We start from the raw sequence: 17,814 nt of genomic DNA on the forward strand, positions 1-17,814 counted from the left end.
CTGCTGTTGTATTGATTTCCTCTTAGAGCATTCACCTATTGTATCCAGTGTGGGAGAGAAGGAATCACTCTGCTACATGTACGAGGATCAGGGTGATAAGACAGAGCACGAATCCACCGACACTGGCGGCCACGTTACATGGATGTTCTAATAGACAGACGAAAAGATATGTAAGTAGGACGGCAATATCCAGATAGAGAAGCATTGCTTTTTTCTTTTTTAATCATTTTAACTGAAAACGAGAATGTTTTGATTGATGTAATAAAAGAAAAATAATCTTGAATGTTGGCACAACCCCTGGCATTAATATAACATTGATCTATTGGTGCAATACCACAAACTATGGTCATTAATGCCTCGCAGTTCATTATTAAAGCTGAGCCATTGAATATAGCTTTCTCAATGTCAGGAGTTGCATTTCCAGATTTCCATTCCAGCAAGGTGCAGATGTGGACGTGTGAGAAACTATTTGATCATCTGTATCACCTTGTATCAAACAGTAGAAACCACGGGGAACGTTTTCTTCTGAACCTCGCAGAAAACATCTCATAGTCCAATCCAAAACTACAGTCCTGTTCCCACCACAAGTTTGGGCTTTCCATGTGGACATCTGGCCACTATCTCTTCCTAAACTTTACTGCAAGTTGTAGCCGGACATCACTCAGGAACGCATTCATTAGATCGCTTCCGGCTTCCTTGGCAATCTTGCTGATCAGCTCTCCGCCCGGGCCGATGACAAGTTTCTATGTAAAGGCAAATGACCAGGAGTGAGTAAATCGGCATGATCACAGCCGTCAGCTCTGTACTAGAGGAGTCATTACATGTATGATATCTACTCACCACATGGTTTTCTTTAGACACCAGCAACGTCTGCTTTATAACCAGTTCTCCGCCAGAACCTTCCTCCCATAATTCATTGACCTGTAATTAAAGTGTTTAGTAGCACGTCTTATTTTCCAATGTCACATCTACAATGTATAGTGTATACCAGAGGTCTGCATCAGTCATGTAATACATTGGGGTCATAACTTCCCAACACCTACACAGTCCACAAAAGCTGAGGCAGAGGTTTAGCTGAACAGGCCGACACAGCCACTATGACTAGCGGACTGGGCCGGCTTCAGTCCCTTTGTGCTCCTCGGCAGCCAACCTGGGAGTCAGCAGAGTTTGGTGCAGTTACATGGTCGCGCTGTTGGTCCAAACTGTTAATCTTCAGGAGCACACCGCCCCCTGGCAAGCCGGAAACTGGGAGGAAAGGGAGCGATGTGCTCCTGAAGCTATCGGAACATGACTTATTTTCGTCCTCAGAACAAGTTTTTTTTTAATTTTCTTTTTTTCTTCTTCCATCCCCATCTTCTAAGAGCAATAACTATATTTCACTTCCATGAGTTGTATTTTTATGGCAAAATTTGGGGGTAGATATAAATGGTTTAAAAACTCTTGTGCAAAGAATATTCACTTGAATAGTAGAATGTAGTTAGCTAGTTAGAATGTGGTTAGCTAGCTAGAAAGGACTTCCCTGACAACCACTGACATGGTTTACGGCCACGAGGAGGTCTCCTTGCAAAAGCCCCTTTAAATACATGCAGTAGTAACAATCATAACAAATTCAGTGCAATAAGCAATGAGACATCTAAAAGAGGCACATTCAGATGCCTCCGTAATAATGTACTATATTTTTAGGATTATAAGATGCATCTTAACATAAGACAAACGCAAAGATTAGGAAGCAGAAAATAGGAAAAAACATTTGTTCCTATTAATTAAAACTTCCTTGTCGGTGCAAAGTAGAGGGGTCTTTATCATTAATTTTAATGTACTAGGGTAGAATAGGGAAGTAATAAATCTATTGTTAGTGTGTCTCTGCAGTGTTATATACACAGCTCTGCTACATGGACATATAGACACACACACAGCTTTGCTACATGCACATATACACACACACAGCTTTGCCACATGCACATATACACACACAGCTTTGCTACATGCACATATAGACACACACACACACAGCTCTGCTACATGCACATATAGACACACACACAGCTTTGCTACATGCACATATACACACACACAGCTTTGCTACATGCACATATACACACACACACAGCTTTGCTACATGCACATATAGACACACACACACAGCTTTGCCACATGCACATATAGACACACACACACACACACACACACACACACACAGCTTTGCTACATGCACATAGACACACACAGAGCTTTGCTACATGCACATAGACACACACACAGCTTTGCTACATGCACATATAGACACACAGCTTTGCTACATGCACATATAGACACACACACACTTTGCTACATGCACATATAGACACACACTTTGCTACATGCACATATAGACACACACACAGCTTTGCTACATGCACATATAGACACACACACAGCTTTGCCACATGCACATATAGACACACACACAGCTTTGCCACATGCACATATAGACACACACAGCTTTGCCACATGCACATATAGACACACACACACCCACACAGCTTTGCCACATGCACATATAGACACACAACCACACACACAGCTTTGCTACATGCACATATAGACACACACACAGCTTTGCTACATGCACATATAGACACACACACAGCTTTGCTACATGCACATATAGACACACACACAGCTTTGCTACATGCACATATAGACACACACACAGCTTTGCTACATGCACATATAGACACCCACACAGCTTTGCCACATGCACATATAGACACACAGCTTTGCCACATGCACATATAGACACACAGCTTTGCCACATGCACATATAGACACACACAGCTTTGCTACATGCACATATACACACACACAGCTTTGCTACATGCACATATAGACACACAAAGCTTTGCTACATGCACATATAAACATACACACAAAGCTTTGTTACATGCACATATAGACATACACACAGCTTTGCTACATGCACATATAAACATACACACAACTTTGTTACATGCACATATAGACATACACACAGCTTTGCTACATGCACATACAGATACACACAGCTTTGCTACATGCACATATAGACACACACAGCTTTGCTACATGCACATATACACACACACAGCTTTGCTACATGCACATATAGACACACACACAGCTTTGCTACATGCACATATAAACATACACACAACTTTGTTACATGCACATATAGACATACTCACAGCTTTGCTACATGCACATATAGACACACACAGCTTTGCTACATGCACATATACACACACACAGCTTTGCTACATGCACATATAGACACACAAAGCTTTGCTACATGCACATATAGACACAAAGCTTTGCTACATGCACATATAGACACACGCACAGCTTTGCTACATGCACATATAGACACACACACAGCTTTGATACATGCACATAGACACACGCACAGCTTTGCTACATGCACATATAGACACACGCACAGCTTTGCTACATGCACATATAGACACACTCAGCTCTACTGTAGTTCCTGATTGGGACCTGTATAGGAGGCTGCAGCAGCAGAGCATTTTAATTTGAGTAACTCAAGCACCTTTTAAGGCATGTGATCAGTCACATGCAGTCATGGGAAAATCCATGGATGCTCATGTTCAGCCAAACATTTAAAAAAAAAAAATGTTCAGTTTGGGTACCAGAATGGTACCCTTACTTGAACACAAACCCGGACCCCATTCAAATGAATAGGGGGGCCCGAACATCCGGTGCTTTCCATGCTGTCATCTGTGTGACAGCGTGAGAAACGCTGATCGGTAGTAAGTTCCCACCGGTCACAGCACTGTGGTTTCCACGCAGTCATACAGATGAAAAGTGAAAAGGTTACTGCCGGTCACAGGAGTCGACTGATAAGAGTACTACTTTCATCTCGTAAATCTGGTCTCACCGATAGCAGGCGAACGCTGATGAGATTATTCATCAGCCGGTGCCTGTGCAATAAATAAATAGAATAAAAAATGGCGTGGGGTCATCTTTATTTTTGCTGATCAGTGCAGGCAAAATAGAGGGGTTCCCATGCCATTTTTTTTTTTTAATTATTTAAATATTGTAAAAAAAAACAAAAAAAAAACGTTGTGGGTTTACCCCCATTTTCCCAGGCTATTACTATCAGTTCATAGCTGTTTGCTTAGCCTTTACTGGTTATTATAGGGGAGACCCCACCTATATTCAATAACCAGCAAGACAAAACAGACAGCTGCAGGCTGATATTAATAGCCTATGAAGGGGCCATCCATAAGATGCACCAATTCTGGCTCTTAGCCTCTGCTCTTCCCACTTGCCCAGGTGCGGTGGCAAGTGAGGTAATAGTTTTGGGGTTGATGTTAGCTGTTCTATGGCTGCTGACATCACGCACAGAGTTTAGTAATGGAGAGGCATCGATTAGATGCCCCCATTACTAACCCTATAGTCATATTGTAATAGACATAGCCAGAATAAAGTCCTTATTTGAAATAAAACTCCCACACCCTTTTACCCAATTTACAAAAATTAAAAAACACCATATTCCTTACCTGTCCGCGGATAATTTATATATCCAACTATCTGCTCCAACTCTGCTACATCTGGATTGAATGGCTGAGCGATGGCATGATGCTACCACTCAGCCGTGAATCCAGGAGTCACTGAGCAGAGCATGTGAACTCAGCTGCAGCGCTGCCGTCAGTAAGTTGAGCGGAGTTCATAGTCGATTAACTCCGGTGATCTCGCTGGCGTCAGCACTTGTGAAAAAGTTTTCACGCAGCAAGTGCTGACGTCTGTAAGGTGACCGGAGTTCATTGACTATGAACTCCGCTCACCTTACTGACGTCACTGCAGGTCACTGCAGCTGCAATCTCAAGCTCAGCGTCTCCTGGATTAACGGCTGAGTAGCCACATCATGCCACTGCCCAGCCATGAAATCCAGATATAGCATAGTTGGAATGCGCCGTGGGACATATGGATTATCATCGGACAGGTGAGGAATACGGTGTTTTATTACTTTTAATGTTACAATAATTAATCGGTGAAAGAGGGTGGGGAGTGTTTCTTTTATATGAAGGAGTCTGTGTTTTTATTTCAAATAAATGACTTTTCTCTGTGTCTGTGTTTTTATTACATTTGAATAGGGGGTTAGCAATGGAGGTGTCTTATAGACGCCTCTCCATTACTAACCTGTGGGCTTGATGTCAGCTGACATTACAAAGCTGACTTCAACCCCACAAATATTACCCGACTTGCCACAGAACCAGGGCAAGTGGGAAGAGCAGGGCAAAGCGCCAGAATTGGCACATCTAATAAATACGCCTTTTCTGGGGCAGCTGGGGGCTGCTATTTTAGGCTGGGGATGGCCAATGTCCATTGCCCTTCCCAGTCTGAGAATACCAGCCCCCAGCTGTCTGCTTTAGCTTGGTTGATTGTAAAAAAATGGGGGGGGGGGACCGTTTAATTATTTATTGACAATCTTGATAACCAGCCAAGATAACATTGACAGCTGTTGGTTTATCCTGGGCTGGTTAGCAAAAAAAAAGAGGGCACCCCACTCCATTTTTTTATTTTATTTATTGCATAGGCTGATGAATACTCATCGTATGCCTGCTCTTGCTGCTTTCAGTGAGACTGGGCATACGATGAGAGTAGTACTCTCATCAGCTGACGCCTGTATAACATAGTCATTAAGGTTGAAGGAAGACTAAGTCCATCTAGTTCAACCAATAGCCTAACCTAACATGCCCCAACATGTTTATCCAGAGGAAGGCAAAAAAAACCCATGTGGCAGGTACCCTGTGACCGGCGGTAACCTTTTTACAGCCGTTCACAGCTGCTGGCTCACACGCTATGATCTATATGACAGCGTGGGAACTGCAGCGCTCTCACCAGTAACAAACTTACCGCTGATCTGAGCCAGTGTTTCTCACGCTGTCACACAGATGACAGCGTGGGAAACAACAGATGTTCCGCATTGTAACACAGACTTCAGGGAGAAGTCTGCATTCGAGGTCCGTGCGCGGACAATCGGTGTTCAGTATGGACCCCGAACTTTACCGATCTCGTTCGCCCATCCCTCTCCACATAACCTGAAGTGTCCTGGAATTACAGAAGGTCCTTCAGCTGCTCAGCTCCTGCAGCCTCCATTCTGGTTAGTGAGCTTCCTCTCTGCTCTGTACCGATCACACAGATCAGTGTCAGAGAGGAGGAGAGACGGCAGTTCTGTGATTGGGAAGGAGACGGTGTCAGTGTTCTCCTACATCACAGTAAGCTGCCCAAGGACAATAAGATGCAAACAATTTTTAACCAGAGTATTTCTTGTTAAGAAATGCTTCTTATAAATCGGAAGAATATGGTATGTAAAATAGATAAAAGAAAAAACGCTGTGTGTTTTACCTGTGTGATATTGTAAGGAATCTCCTCGGGCAAATATTCAAGAAGCTTCTCTCTAATAATATTGTTGCAGATTTCCTGTGGGGACTGAGTTGTCACAACCTCACTATGATATTCCCATTCTCCAGGCTTGGCAACAGTCATTAGATATTTCTAAAATAAGAAAAAAAATAGGCTTTCAACTACACATATTCATGTACACTTCCGAAACATGTGCAGCTTTGTCTAGCAATCAAAATTTCTTGATAACCAGTCAAAGGGACTGATCAGAAATAAAAGCAGTTATCCAAGATCACCTGTCACCAAGTCAAAAGTGGCCAATTTATGCTCATTTTCTTCCCAGTACTCGCAAAAAATCATATTTGAAACCACCATGTGATATGAGAGATAAGGGCCATTTGTTGCATATTTTTGTGGCTCCATTTCTTGTGCTTCACTGGACCCTGGGTGGGGGAGAAGGGTGTGTTCAGACTGTTCTGCAATATTAATCAGTATAAAAATAAGTGTTCAATATAAAGGCCCATATCTTTTGAACCATATCGAGGACTTAAAGGCCACAAAGTCCATCTTACGTATTACATTATCTGTTAGATCACATAAAAAAGTGAAACAATTCCCCTGTATTTAGATATTACTATTACATATATGTGATGGGTCTCCCTGTTGGCCTATTGATTCCCTCTACACGTCCATCTAATGTGTCCAGTGCTAGTGGTCACAAATTCTCAGTGTGTACATGATTTGTGGGTGGCCACCTTGCCTGAGCTGCATCTATGCGAATGCTGTAAAGAGTAGACTGGGTATATGTTTATTGACTTCTAGTATTCCAGGCATACTATGATTTGTGCAAATAGGAGGAGAAAGTGAGCGGCGGACGGGAGGGTGAGCGGCGGACGGGAGGGGAGCGGCGGACGGGAGGGCGAGCGGCGGACGGGAGGGCGAGCGGCGGACGGGAGGGCGAGCTGCGGACGGGAGGGCGAGCGGCGGACGGGAGGGCGAGCGGCGGACGGGAGGGCGAGCGGCGGACGGGAGGGTGAGCGGCGGACAAGAGGGCGAGCGGCGGACAAGAGGGCGAGCAGCGGACAAGCGGCGTACAAGAGGGTGAGCGGCGGACGAGAGGGCGAGCGGCGGACGAGAGGGCGAGCAGCGAGCGAGAGGGTGAGCGGCGGACAAGAGGGCGAGCGGCGGACAAGAGGGCGAGCGACGGACAAGAGGGCGAGCGGCGGACAAGAGGGCGAGCGGCGGACAAGAGGGCGAGCGGCGGACAAGAGGGCGAGCGGCGGACAAGAGGGTGAGCGGCGGACGAGAGGCGGACAAGAGGGCGAGCGGCAGACAAGCGGCGGACAAGAGGGTGAGCGGCGGACGAGAGTGTGAGCGACGGACGAGAGTGTGAGCGGCAAGCGAGAGGGCGAGCGGTGGACGAGAGGGCGAGCAGCAGACGAGAGGGTGAGAGGCGAACGAGAGGGTGAGAGGTGAACGAGAGGCAAACGAGAAAGTGTGAGAGAAAGAGAGAGAAAGAAAAAAAAGAGTGCGAGAGTTCTCCCATCTCTACTAACAAGCTCTATAACACAATCCTTACCAAGGCAAACAATCACTCAGACTGCAGAGGTGGACGGTAACCAAGGTACCGTCACACTAAACGATATCGCTAGCGATCCGTGACGTTGCAGCGTCCTGGCTAGCGATATCGTTTAGTTTGACACGCAGCAGCGATCAGGATCCTGCTGTGATGTCGCTGGTCGCTGAATAAAGTTCAGAACTTTATTTGGTCGTCCGATCGCCGTGTATCGTTGTGTTTGACAGCAAAAGCAACGATACCAGCGATATTTTACACTGGTAACCAGGGTAAACATCGGGTTACTAAGCGCAGGGCCGCGCTTAGTAACCCGATGTTTACCCTGGTTACCAGCGTAAAATGTAAAAAAAACAAACAGTACATACTCACATGCGTCCCCCGGCGTCCGCTTCCCGCACTGACTGAGCGCCGCAAAGTGAAAGTGAAACCACAGCACAGCGGTGACGTCACCGCTGTGCCCTGCTACTGCCGGCGCTCAGTCATTGCAGGAAGCGGACGCCGGGGGACGCATGTAAGTATGTACTGTTTGTTTTTTTTACATTTTACTCTGGTAACCAGGGTAAACATCGGGTTACTAAGCGCGGCCCTGCGCTTAGCAACCCGATGTTTACCCTGGTTACCCAGGGACCTCGGCATCGTTGGTCGCTGGAGAGCGGTCTGTGTGACAGCTCTCCAGCGATCAAACAGCGACGCTGCAGCGATCGGCATCGTTGTCGCTATCGCTGCAGCGTCGCTGTGACGGTACCTTAACCCCTTAGTGACAGAGCCAATTTGGTACTTAATGACCGAGCCAATTTTTACAATTCTGACCAGTGTCACTTTATGAGGTTATAACTCTGGAACGCTTTATCGGATCCCGCTGATTCTGAGATTGTTTTTTCGTGACATGTTGTACTTCAAGTTAGTGGTAACATTTCTTCGATATTACTTGCGATTATTTATGAAAAAAATGGAAATATGGCAAAATTTTTTAAAATTTTGCAATTTTCAAACTTTGTATTTTTATGCCCTTAAATCAGAGAGATATGTCACAAAAAATAGTTAATAAATAACATTTCTCACATGTCTACTTTACATCAGCACAATTTTGGAAACAATTTTTTTTTTTGTTAGGGAGTTATAAGGGTTAAAAGTTGACCAGCAATTTCTCATTTTAACAACACCATGTTTTTTTTAGGGACCACATCACCTTTGAAGTGATTTTGAGGGGTCTATATGATAGAAAATAACCAAGTGTGACACCATTCTAAAAACTGCACCCCTCAAGCTGCTCAAAACCACATTCAAGAAGTTTATTAACCCTTTACGTACTTCACAGGAACTAAAACAATGTGGAAGAAAAAAATTAACATTTTACTTTTTTTTGCAAACATTTTACTTCAGAACCATTTTTTTTAATTTTCACAAGTGTAAAAACAGAAATTTAACCACAAATTTTGTTGTGCAATTTTTCCTGAGTACGCCGATACCCCATATGTGGAGGTAAACCACTGTTTGGGCGCACCGCAGAGCTTGGAAGTGAAGGAGCACCGTTTGACTGTTTCAATGCAGAATTGGCTGGAATTGAGATCGGACGCCATGTCGCGTTTGGAGAGCCCCTAATGTGCCTAAACAGTGGAAACCCCCCACAAGTGACACCATTTTGGAAACTAGACCCCCCAAGGAACTTATCTAGATGTGTGGTGAGCACTTTGAACCCCCAAGTGCTTCACAGAAGTTTATAACGTAGAGCCGTGAAAATAAAAAAATCGCATTTGTTTTCACAAAAATGATTTTTTCGCCCACAAATTCTTATTTTCACAAGGGTAACAGGAGAAATTAGACCACAAAAGTTGTTGTGCAATTTCTCCTGAGTACGTCGATACCCCATATGTGGAGGTAAACCACTGTTTGGGCGCACCGCAGAGCTTGGAAGTGAAGGAGCACCGTTTGACTTTTTCAATGCAGAATTGGCTGGAATTGAGATCGGATGCCATGTCGCGTTTGGAGAGTCCCTGATGTGCCTAAACAGTGGAAACCCCCCACAAGTGATACCATTTTGGAAACTAGACCCCCCAAGGAACTTATCTAGATGTGTGGTGAGCACTTTGAACCCCCAAGTGCTTCACAGAAGTTTATAACGTAGAGCCGTGAAAATAAAAAATCTAATTTTTTCTACAAAAATGATCTTTTTGCCCCCAAATTTTTATTTTCACAAGGGTAACAGGAGAAATTAGACCACAAAAGTTGTTGTGCAATTTCTCCTGAGTACGTCGATACCCCATATGTGGAGGTAAACCACTGTTTGGGCGCACCGCAGAGCTTGGAAGTGAAGGAGCACCGTTTGACTTTTTCAATGCAGAATTGGCTGGAATTGAGATCGGATGCCATGTCGCGTTTGGAGAGTCCCTGATGTGCCTAAACAGTGGAAACCCCCCACAAGTGATACCATTTTGGAAACTAGACCCCCCAAGGAACTTATCTAGATGTGTGGTGAGCACTTTGAACCCCCAAGTGCTTCACAGAAGTTTATAACGTAGAGCCGTGAAAATAAAAAAATCTCATTTTTTCTACAAAAATGATCTTTTTGCCCCCAAATTTTTATTTTCACAAGGGTAACAGGAGAAATTAGACCACAAAAGTTGTTGTGCAATTTCTCCTGAGTACGTCGATACCCCATATATGGGGGTAAACCACTGTTTGGGCGCACCGCAGAGCTTGGAAGAGAAGGAGTGTCGTTTTACTTTTTCAATGTAGAATTGGCTGGAATTGAGATCGGACGCCATGTCACGTTTGGAGAGCCGCTGATGTGCCTAAACAGTAGAGACCCCCCACATATGACACCATTTTGGAAACTAGACCCCTTAAGGAACTTATCTAGATGTGTGGTGAGCACTTTAAACCCCCAGGTGCTTCACAGAAGTTTATAACGTAGAGCCGTGAAAATAAAAAAATCGCATTTTTTCTACAAAAATGATCTTTTTGCCTCCAAATTTTTATTTTACCAAGGGTAACAGGAGAAAATGGACCCCAGAAGCTGTTGTACAATTTGTCTTGAGTACGCCGACACCCCATATGTGGGGGTAAACCACTGTTTGGGCGCATGGCTGAGCTCGGAAGCAAAGGAGCGCCATTTGACTTTTCAATGCAAAATTGACTGGAATTGAGATCGGACGCCATGTCGCGTTTGGAGAGCCCCTGATGTGCCTAAACAGCAGAAACCCCCCAAAAGTGACCCCATTTTGGAAACTAGACCCCCCATGGAACTTATCTAGATGTGTAGTGAGAACTTTGAATGCCCAAGTGCATCACAGAAGTTTATAATGCAGAGTCGTGAAAATAAAAAATATATATTTTTTAACAATAAAGATTTTTTAGCCCCCAAGTTTTTATTTTCACAAGGGTAACAAGAGAAATTGGACCCCAAAAGTTGTTGTCCAATTTGTCCTGAGTATGCTGGTACCCCATATGTGGGGGTAAACCACTGTTTGGGCGCATGGCAGAGCTCGGAAGGGAAGGAGTGCCATTTTGGAATGCAGACTTTGATAGAATTGTCTGCGGGCGTTATGTTGCATTTGCAGACCCCTAATGTACCTAAACAGTAGAAACCCCCACAAGTGACCAAATTTTGGAAACTAGACCCCCTAAGGAACTTATCTAGATATGTGGTGAGAACTTTGAAAGCTCAAGTGCTTCACAGAAATTTATAATGCAGAGTAGTGAAAATAAAAAAATATATTTTTTTCCAACAAAAAAGATTTTTAGCCCCCAAGTTTTTATTTTCACAAGGGTAACAGGAGAAATTGGACCCCAAAAGTTGTTGTCCAATTTATCCCGAGTACGCTGATGCCCCATATGTGGGGGTAAACCACTGTTTGGGCGCACGGCAGAGCTCAGAAGGGAGGGAGTACCATTTGACTTTTTTAGCGCAAAATTGGCTGTCGTGTTTGGAGACCCCCTGATGTACCTAAACAGTGGAAACCCCCCAATTCTAACTCCAACCCTAACCCCAACACAGCCCTAACCCTAATCTCAACCCGATCCATAATCCTAATCACAACCCTAACGATAATCACAACCCTAACCCCAAAACAGCCCTAATCTCAACCCTAACCATAACCCTAATCAAAACCCTAAATCCAACACACCCCTAACCCTAATCCCAACCCTAACCCTAATCCCAACCCTAATCCCAAACGTAACACTAATCCCAACCCTAATCCAAACCCTAACCCTAATCCCAACTCTAACCCTAACTTTAGCCCCAACCCTAACTTTAGCCCCAACCCTAACCATAACTTTAGCCCCCGTCGTCACAAAAAAAGTTCAATGTAACCTTTTTTTTGTACGTCGCGTCCGCCATTTCCGCGGATGCGTGGCCGTAACTCTGCCCCCTCCTCCCCAGGACATAGACTGGGCAGCGGATGCGTTGAAAAACTGCATCCGCTGCCCACGTTGTGCACAATTTTCACAACGTGCGTCGGTACATCGGGCCGACGCATTGCGACCGCCCCGTACCGACGCAAGTGTGAAAGAAGCCTTAGGCTACTTTCAGACATAGCGCATTTTTGAGCGCTATTTTGCGGGCGCTTTTCAAAAATGCGCAATGTCATTTTCGTCTGCCGGCAAAGTGAATGAGAAATTCACTTTGCCGTTCAGACACACCGCAAAAAAACGCGGCGCTTTTGTCTGCAAACACGCCGACGTAAAAAGAATTGACATGTCAATTCTTTACGCAGCGGCGTGTCTGCGTATCCCCCTAGGGCCCCATATTACCTTCCACACACAGCGCCTTTGTCCTGGGTGTCGGCGTCTTTGTACGGAGGGGTTGACACCCAGGACCGGACGTGACGTCGGACAGGAAGAGGGAAGCCCCCGCCCCCCAGTGAAGCAGCATGGAGTCCTTCTGTGTGTGTGTGTGTGCGTGTGTGTGCGTGTGTGTGTCCCCATGCGACGCTAGTGCCACCATTGTGCTAAGTCGCCGTATGGGACTACTACTCCCATCCGGTATTAGGATGGGAGAGTTGTCCCTGTGTCCGGCGACTTAGCACAATTGTAAAGTTACACAAAACACCTACACACAATACACATACATGACACACATACAACATATAACACAGAGTATATACTCACCAACAGCACACTTGTAGGCGAAGCCCTCGATCCTCCAGGAAAAAATCCAAAAATAATAAACCAAATTCATACTCCCTGTCCGCAGAATCCATAAAACGAGTGTCCCACGCCGATCGGCTGCTCTCCGGCGATACACTGCCAGGAGCGAAGCTCCTAGCAGTGTATCGCGTACTGTTCCGGAGTTCAATGACTCCGGCGTCTCGGTTAACAGCAGTACAGCTGCGTTGAACTTTCCCACGCAGCACTGCCGTTAAGCGAGAGTGCCGGGGTCAATGACCGCCGGTAAACTCGCTCGCGCATGCGCAGTGACACACCGACAGGAACTATGGCTCCTGTCAGTGTGTTGCTGCAGCCGTGGAGAGCAGACATATCTCTGGATGTGTCTGTTCTCCATGGAAAATCTTGATACGTGGCACTTAAATATGTGGCAATTAAATACGTGACACGTGGCACTTATACGTGATACGTGTCACTTAAATACGTGGCACTGAAATACGTGATACGTGGCACTTTGATACGTGGCACGTGTCACTTAAATACGTGGCACTGAAATATGTGGCACGTGGCACTTTGATACGTGGCACGTGTCTCTTAAATACGTGGCACGTGGCACTGAAAGATGTGGCACGTGGCACTTTGATACGTGGCACGTGGCACTGAAATATGTGGCACGTGGCACTTTGATACGTGGCACGTGGCACTTTGATACGTGGCACTTTGATACGTGGCACGTGGCACTTTGATACGTGGCACGTGGCACTTTGATACGTGGCACGTGGCACTTTGATACGTGGCACGTGGCACTTTGATACGTGGCACGTGGCACTTTGATACGTGGCACTTTGATACGTGGCACTGAAATATGTGGCACGTGGCACTTTGATACGTGGCACGTGTCACTTAAATACGTGGCACGTGGCACTGAAATATGTGGCACGTGGCACTTTGATACGTGGCACGTGTCTCTTAAATACGTGGCACGTGGCACTGAAAGATGTGGCACGTGGCACTTTGATACGTGGCACGTGGCACTTTGATACGTGGCACTGAAATATGTGGCACGTGGCACTTTGATACGTGGCACGTGGCACTTTGATACGTGGCACGTGGCACTTTGATACGTGGCACGTGGCACTTTGATACGTGGCACGTGGCACTTTGATACGTGGCACTGAAATATGTGGCACGTGGCACTTTGATACGTGGCACGTGTCACTTAAATACGTGGCACGTGGCACTGAAATATGTGGGACACGTCGCACAAAAAAGTTACATGTAGTTTTTTTTGTGTCGACGGTCCGCCGAAGCACGACGCATCCGTCGCACGACGGATGCGACATGTGGCAATCCGTCGCAATGCGTCGCTAATGCAAGCCAATGGAGAAAAAACGCATCCTGCAAGCACTTTTGCAGGATGCGTTTTTTCTCCAACGACGCATTGCGACGGAAGCCAAAAAACGCTAGTGTGAAAGTAGCCTAACCCTAACCCTAGCCCTAACCCTAACCCTAAATTTAGCCCCAACCCTAACCCTAACTCTAACCCTAACCCTAACCCTAATTTTAGCCCCAACTTGTCTTCTCCTGCCGGCCGGCAGATGGCAGCAGATGGCGGGCACACTGCGCATGCGCCCGCCATGATGAAAAAGCCGGCTGGCAGGAGAAGACAGAAGAGGACCCAGGGACCCCGGGTGAGTATGATAGGGTCCCCGAATCCCCCTATTTCTCTGTCCTCTGATGTGCGATCACATCAGAGGACAGAGAAATAACTGATCGCTTTTTTTTTTTTTTTTTTTGCGGTCGCCGGTAAACTGTTAATTACCGGCGATCGCAAAGCAGGGGTCGGTGCAAATCGACCCCGATCATGTTCTTTGGGGTCTCGGCTACCCCCGGCAGCCGAGACTCCAAAGAACATCCGGGTGCCGGGCGGCGGGCGCACTGCGCGTGCGCCCGCCATTTTTTCCCGGAAAAAAGATGGCGGCGCCCATGGGGAGACACGAGGAGCACCGGGGGAGGTAGGTAAGTATTGGGGGGCTATTGGGGGCCATCGGGGACCACATTTCTCTGTCCTCCGATGTGCGATCACATCGGAGGACAGAGAAATTAAACGGCAAATCGCGTTTTGTTTTTTTTTGTTGCGACCGCCGGTAAACGGTTAATTACCGGCGATCGCAACTCGGGGGTCGGTAAAAACCCCCCGAATCATGTTCTCTGGGGTCTCGGCTACCCTCGGCAACCGAGACCCCAGAGAAAATCCGACTCTGGGGGGCGCTATTCACTTTTTCCACAGCGCCGTTAATTAACGGCGCTGTGGTTTAAGTACCCTTAGCGGCCGCCGTTAAAAGGCGTATCGGCGGTCGTTAAGGGGTTAAGCAACGAGCAGTAAACAATAGAATTAAATATGCCTTGGTTCTTGAAAATGCAAATTTACTTTGCATATTTTAACCATTTAAGAAGTTAACAAAATCTTTCTAAACTTAAGCAACTCGGGAAATTTGAAGGAAGAAAACATATCTGTATGTAGCCTATAGAATGATGAAGTCAATGCTGGGACAGACAGTGCTGAAAAAAAAAATATTTTCTTATGTTGTGATATCCATTCTGCAAGACTTTGTTGCATATAAACTCAAAGGTAAAAACGTACCTTCAGTGTCTCCACTTCCCCTCCTTCCAATGCTGACAGCATAAACACCTCCTGAAAATGAGGCCACCCCGTCCTGTCCTTTAGGTTCCTATATGCGATTTCCTGCTCACCACCGACATTTGAATCAAGGCGTGATAGCTCCTTATGGCCCTCCGGCTGTTCTCCAGGCTCCTTTATTATATGGGGATCTGGTTGGACACTTCTGTCTGAAGTTTTTTTACTAGATTTTATTACAGCTTTCCTTCCCTTCACCAGCCCTTCTGTTAGTTTGTGTGTGACTTCCAGCAGAGAGTTTTTTTGCTTCACTAGATCAACCTAAAATAAAAAAAATAAATCTCAAATATATAATAAAGTAAGGGAGCACAAAAGCAAAACAAAAAGGTACAGACATTACCAAGTCTCTCTTTTGATTCATTATATATATTTATTTTATATACCATATGTATGAAACAGTTGAGAAAAAAAAAAAGCTAAGGGGCGTGGGGAAGAGGAAGGGGCGTAGGGAAGGGAAGGATGCAGGAGGAGAGAGCAGCAGCATGAGTGAGAAAACGACTGCACTATTGAAGCCATATAGGTTTTACTTTGTATTGTTGCTGAAAAACATATTTAGAAAAGCTGGCAGGGGACAATATGACTGGACCGGGGTTGGTCCTTGCTGGTTGCCCTCAGATTTCCAGTTGTGATTGTTCGGTTGTCAGGTATTTTGACAGATGTAACAAAAACATGGCAACTTGACAAAGAGGACAAGTAACTCAAAGACATGATGTTTTATTTTGTATTTTTATATATTTTTTATTATAAGAAGGTAATTTTCTATTTGGACATCAATTCAGATTTCCACAATAGGACTCCTGTAATGCAGCATCACTAGACCTTGACTGTTCAGAAGAATAAGAAAAGCTTCCGTCTGACGCTTATGTTGACGATTCCGCTCAGTGGAGTCCTCTGACCTGTGCGCTGCGTTGTCATACACTGCTCAGTGACTGACTGCAATATAATAGCACTATGGTATTTGCAAGACGCCTCCACATAGAAAAGGGATCTCAAATATGCCGGATACACAGAGAAAAGGTGCACGAGGTGAAATAACACTCTTTGCTTCTGTTGGGTAAATGGCGCCCCAAGGTTACCTTGATGTATAGGCTTGCTGCTTTCCAATGTGTTATAACAATTTTATTTATATAGCGCCAACATATTCTGCAGCACTTTATAATTGAGAGGGGACATGTACAGACAAAAACAATATAAAGTAAACTGTGAATAGTTTGACAGTTACAGGAGGAGTGAGGGCCCTGCTGCTCGCAAGCTTAGAATCTGTAAGCAAAATGGATGGGGGGGGGGATTTTAGGTAGAACGTGCTTGTTATATAGGGTCAGCCATCAGCATAATAAATAGGGGTTTTCATATAAAGCTGCATTATCCGTTTATCAAGTGCAGTAACCGTGTGCTATAGGGTGCAGAGACCGATGAATAGGAGGGATCAGATTATAATTAGCATTTAAAAGGAGGGAACAGAGGAGAGAGAGGTTAGCGAGTTGAGGTGATAGGTCTTTCTAAAGAGAGGCTTTTACAGCAGTATTAAAAACATGGGGGCTAGATATTAGTTGGATTGTCTGGGGGAGTGCATTCCAGAATACTGGCACAGCACAAGAGAAGTCTTGGTTACGGAGATGCAAGTCTCGGATTATGGAGGATGTTAGTCTTAGATCAATTGCAGAACTGAGGGCACAAATAGGGTGATAGACAGAAATGAGGGATGAGATAAAGGGTGGTGCAGAACTGTGGAGAGCTTTGTGGGTGAGAAATCAGTTTGTATTGTATTCATGAGTAACGAGTGCAATGACGGGCACAAGGTGGAGGAATTGGTGTATGATGGCTGAATTCAGGGCAGATTGGAGAGAATGTTTGGTTAGAGGGAGACAGATCAGAAGAGAGTTGCAGTAATCCAGATGAGAATGTTAGCCCCCCCGCTTAAAACATATACGAAATATGGCGGGGGTCTCATGTCCACATAGACCCTATCCATCACCACTTTTGTATGTTTACTGGTCACATAGGGGTCACTAGAAGGTCACCGTGTCACTAAGATCTGTTTATAGGT

General features: G+C 45.4%; 1 protein-coding gene across 1 annotated transcript in view; it reads right to left on the minus strand.

The window, feature by feature from the left end:
* Window positions 1-221: 221 nt before the first annotated feature.
* ERAL1 (Era like 12S mitochondrial rRNA chaperone 1) overlaps window positions 222-17,814 on the minus strand; it is a 54,700-nt gene continuing 37,107 nt past the window's right edge. Inside the window, exons 8-11 of the mRNA XM_077294329.1 lie at window positions 15,714-16,028; window positions 6,388-6,537; window positions 841-921; window positions 222-743 (exon numbers count right to left, since the gene is read on the minus strand). Coding sequence (XP_077150444.1) covers window positions 618-743; window positions 841-921; window positions 6,388-6,537; window positions 15,714-16,028 — 672 coding nt within the window. The 3' untranslated portion in view covers window positions 222-617. The remainder of the gene's footprint in view (window positions 744-840; window positions 922-6,387; window positions 6,538-15,713; window positions 16,029-17,814) is intronic.

The sequence above is a fragment of the Ranitomeya variabilis genome, chromosome 3 (assembly GCF_051348905.1).
Source record: "Ranitomeya variabilis isolate aRanVar5 chromosome 3, aRanVar5.hap1, whole genome shotgun sequence".
In the NCBI taxonomy this organism is placed as follows: domain Eukaryota; kingdom Metazoa; phylum Chordata; class Amphibia; order Anura; family Dendrobatidae; genus Ranitomeya; species Ranitomeya variabilis.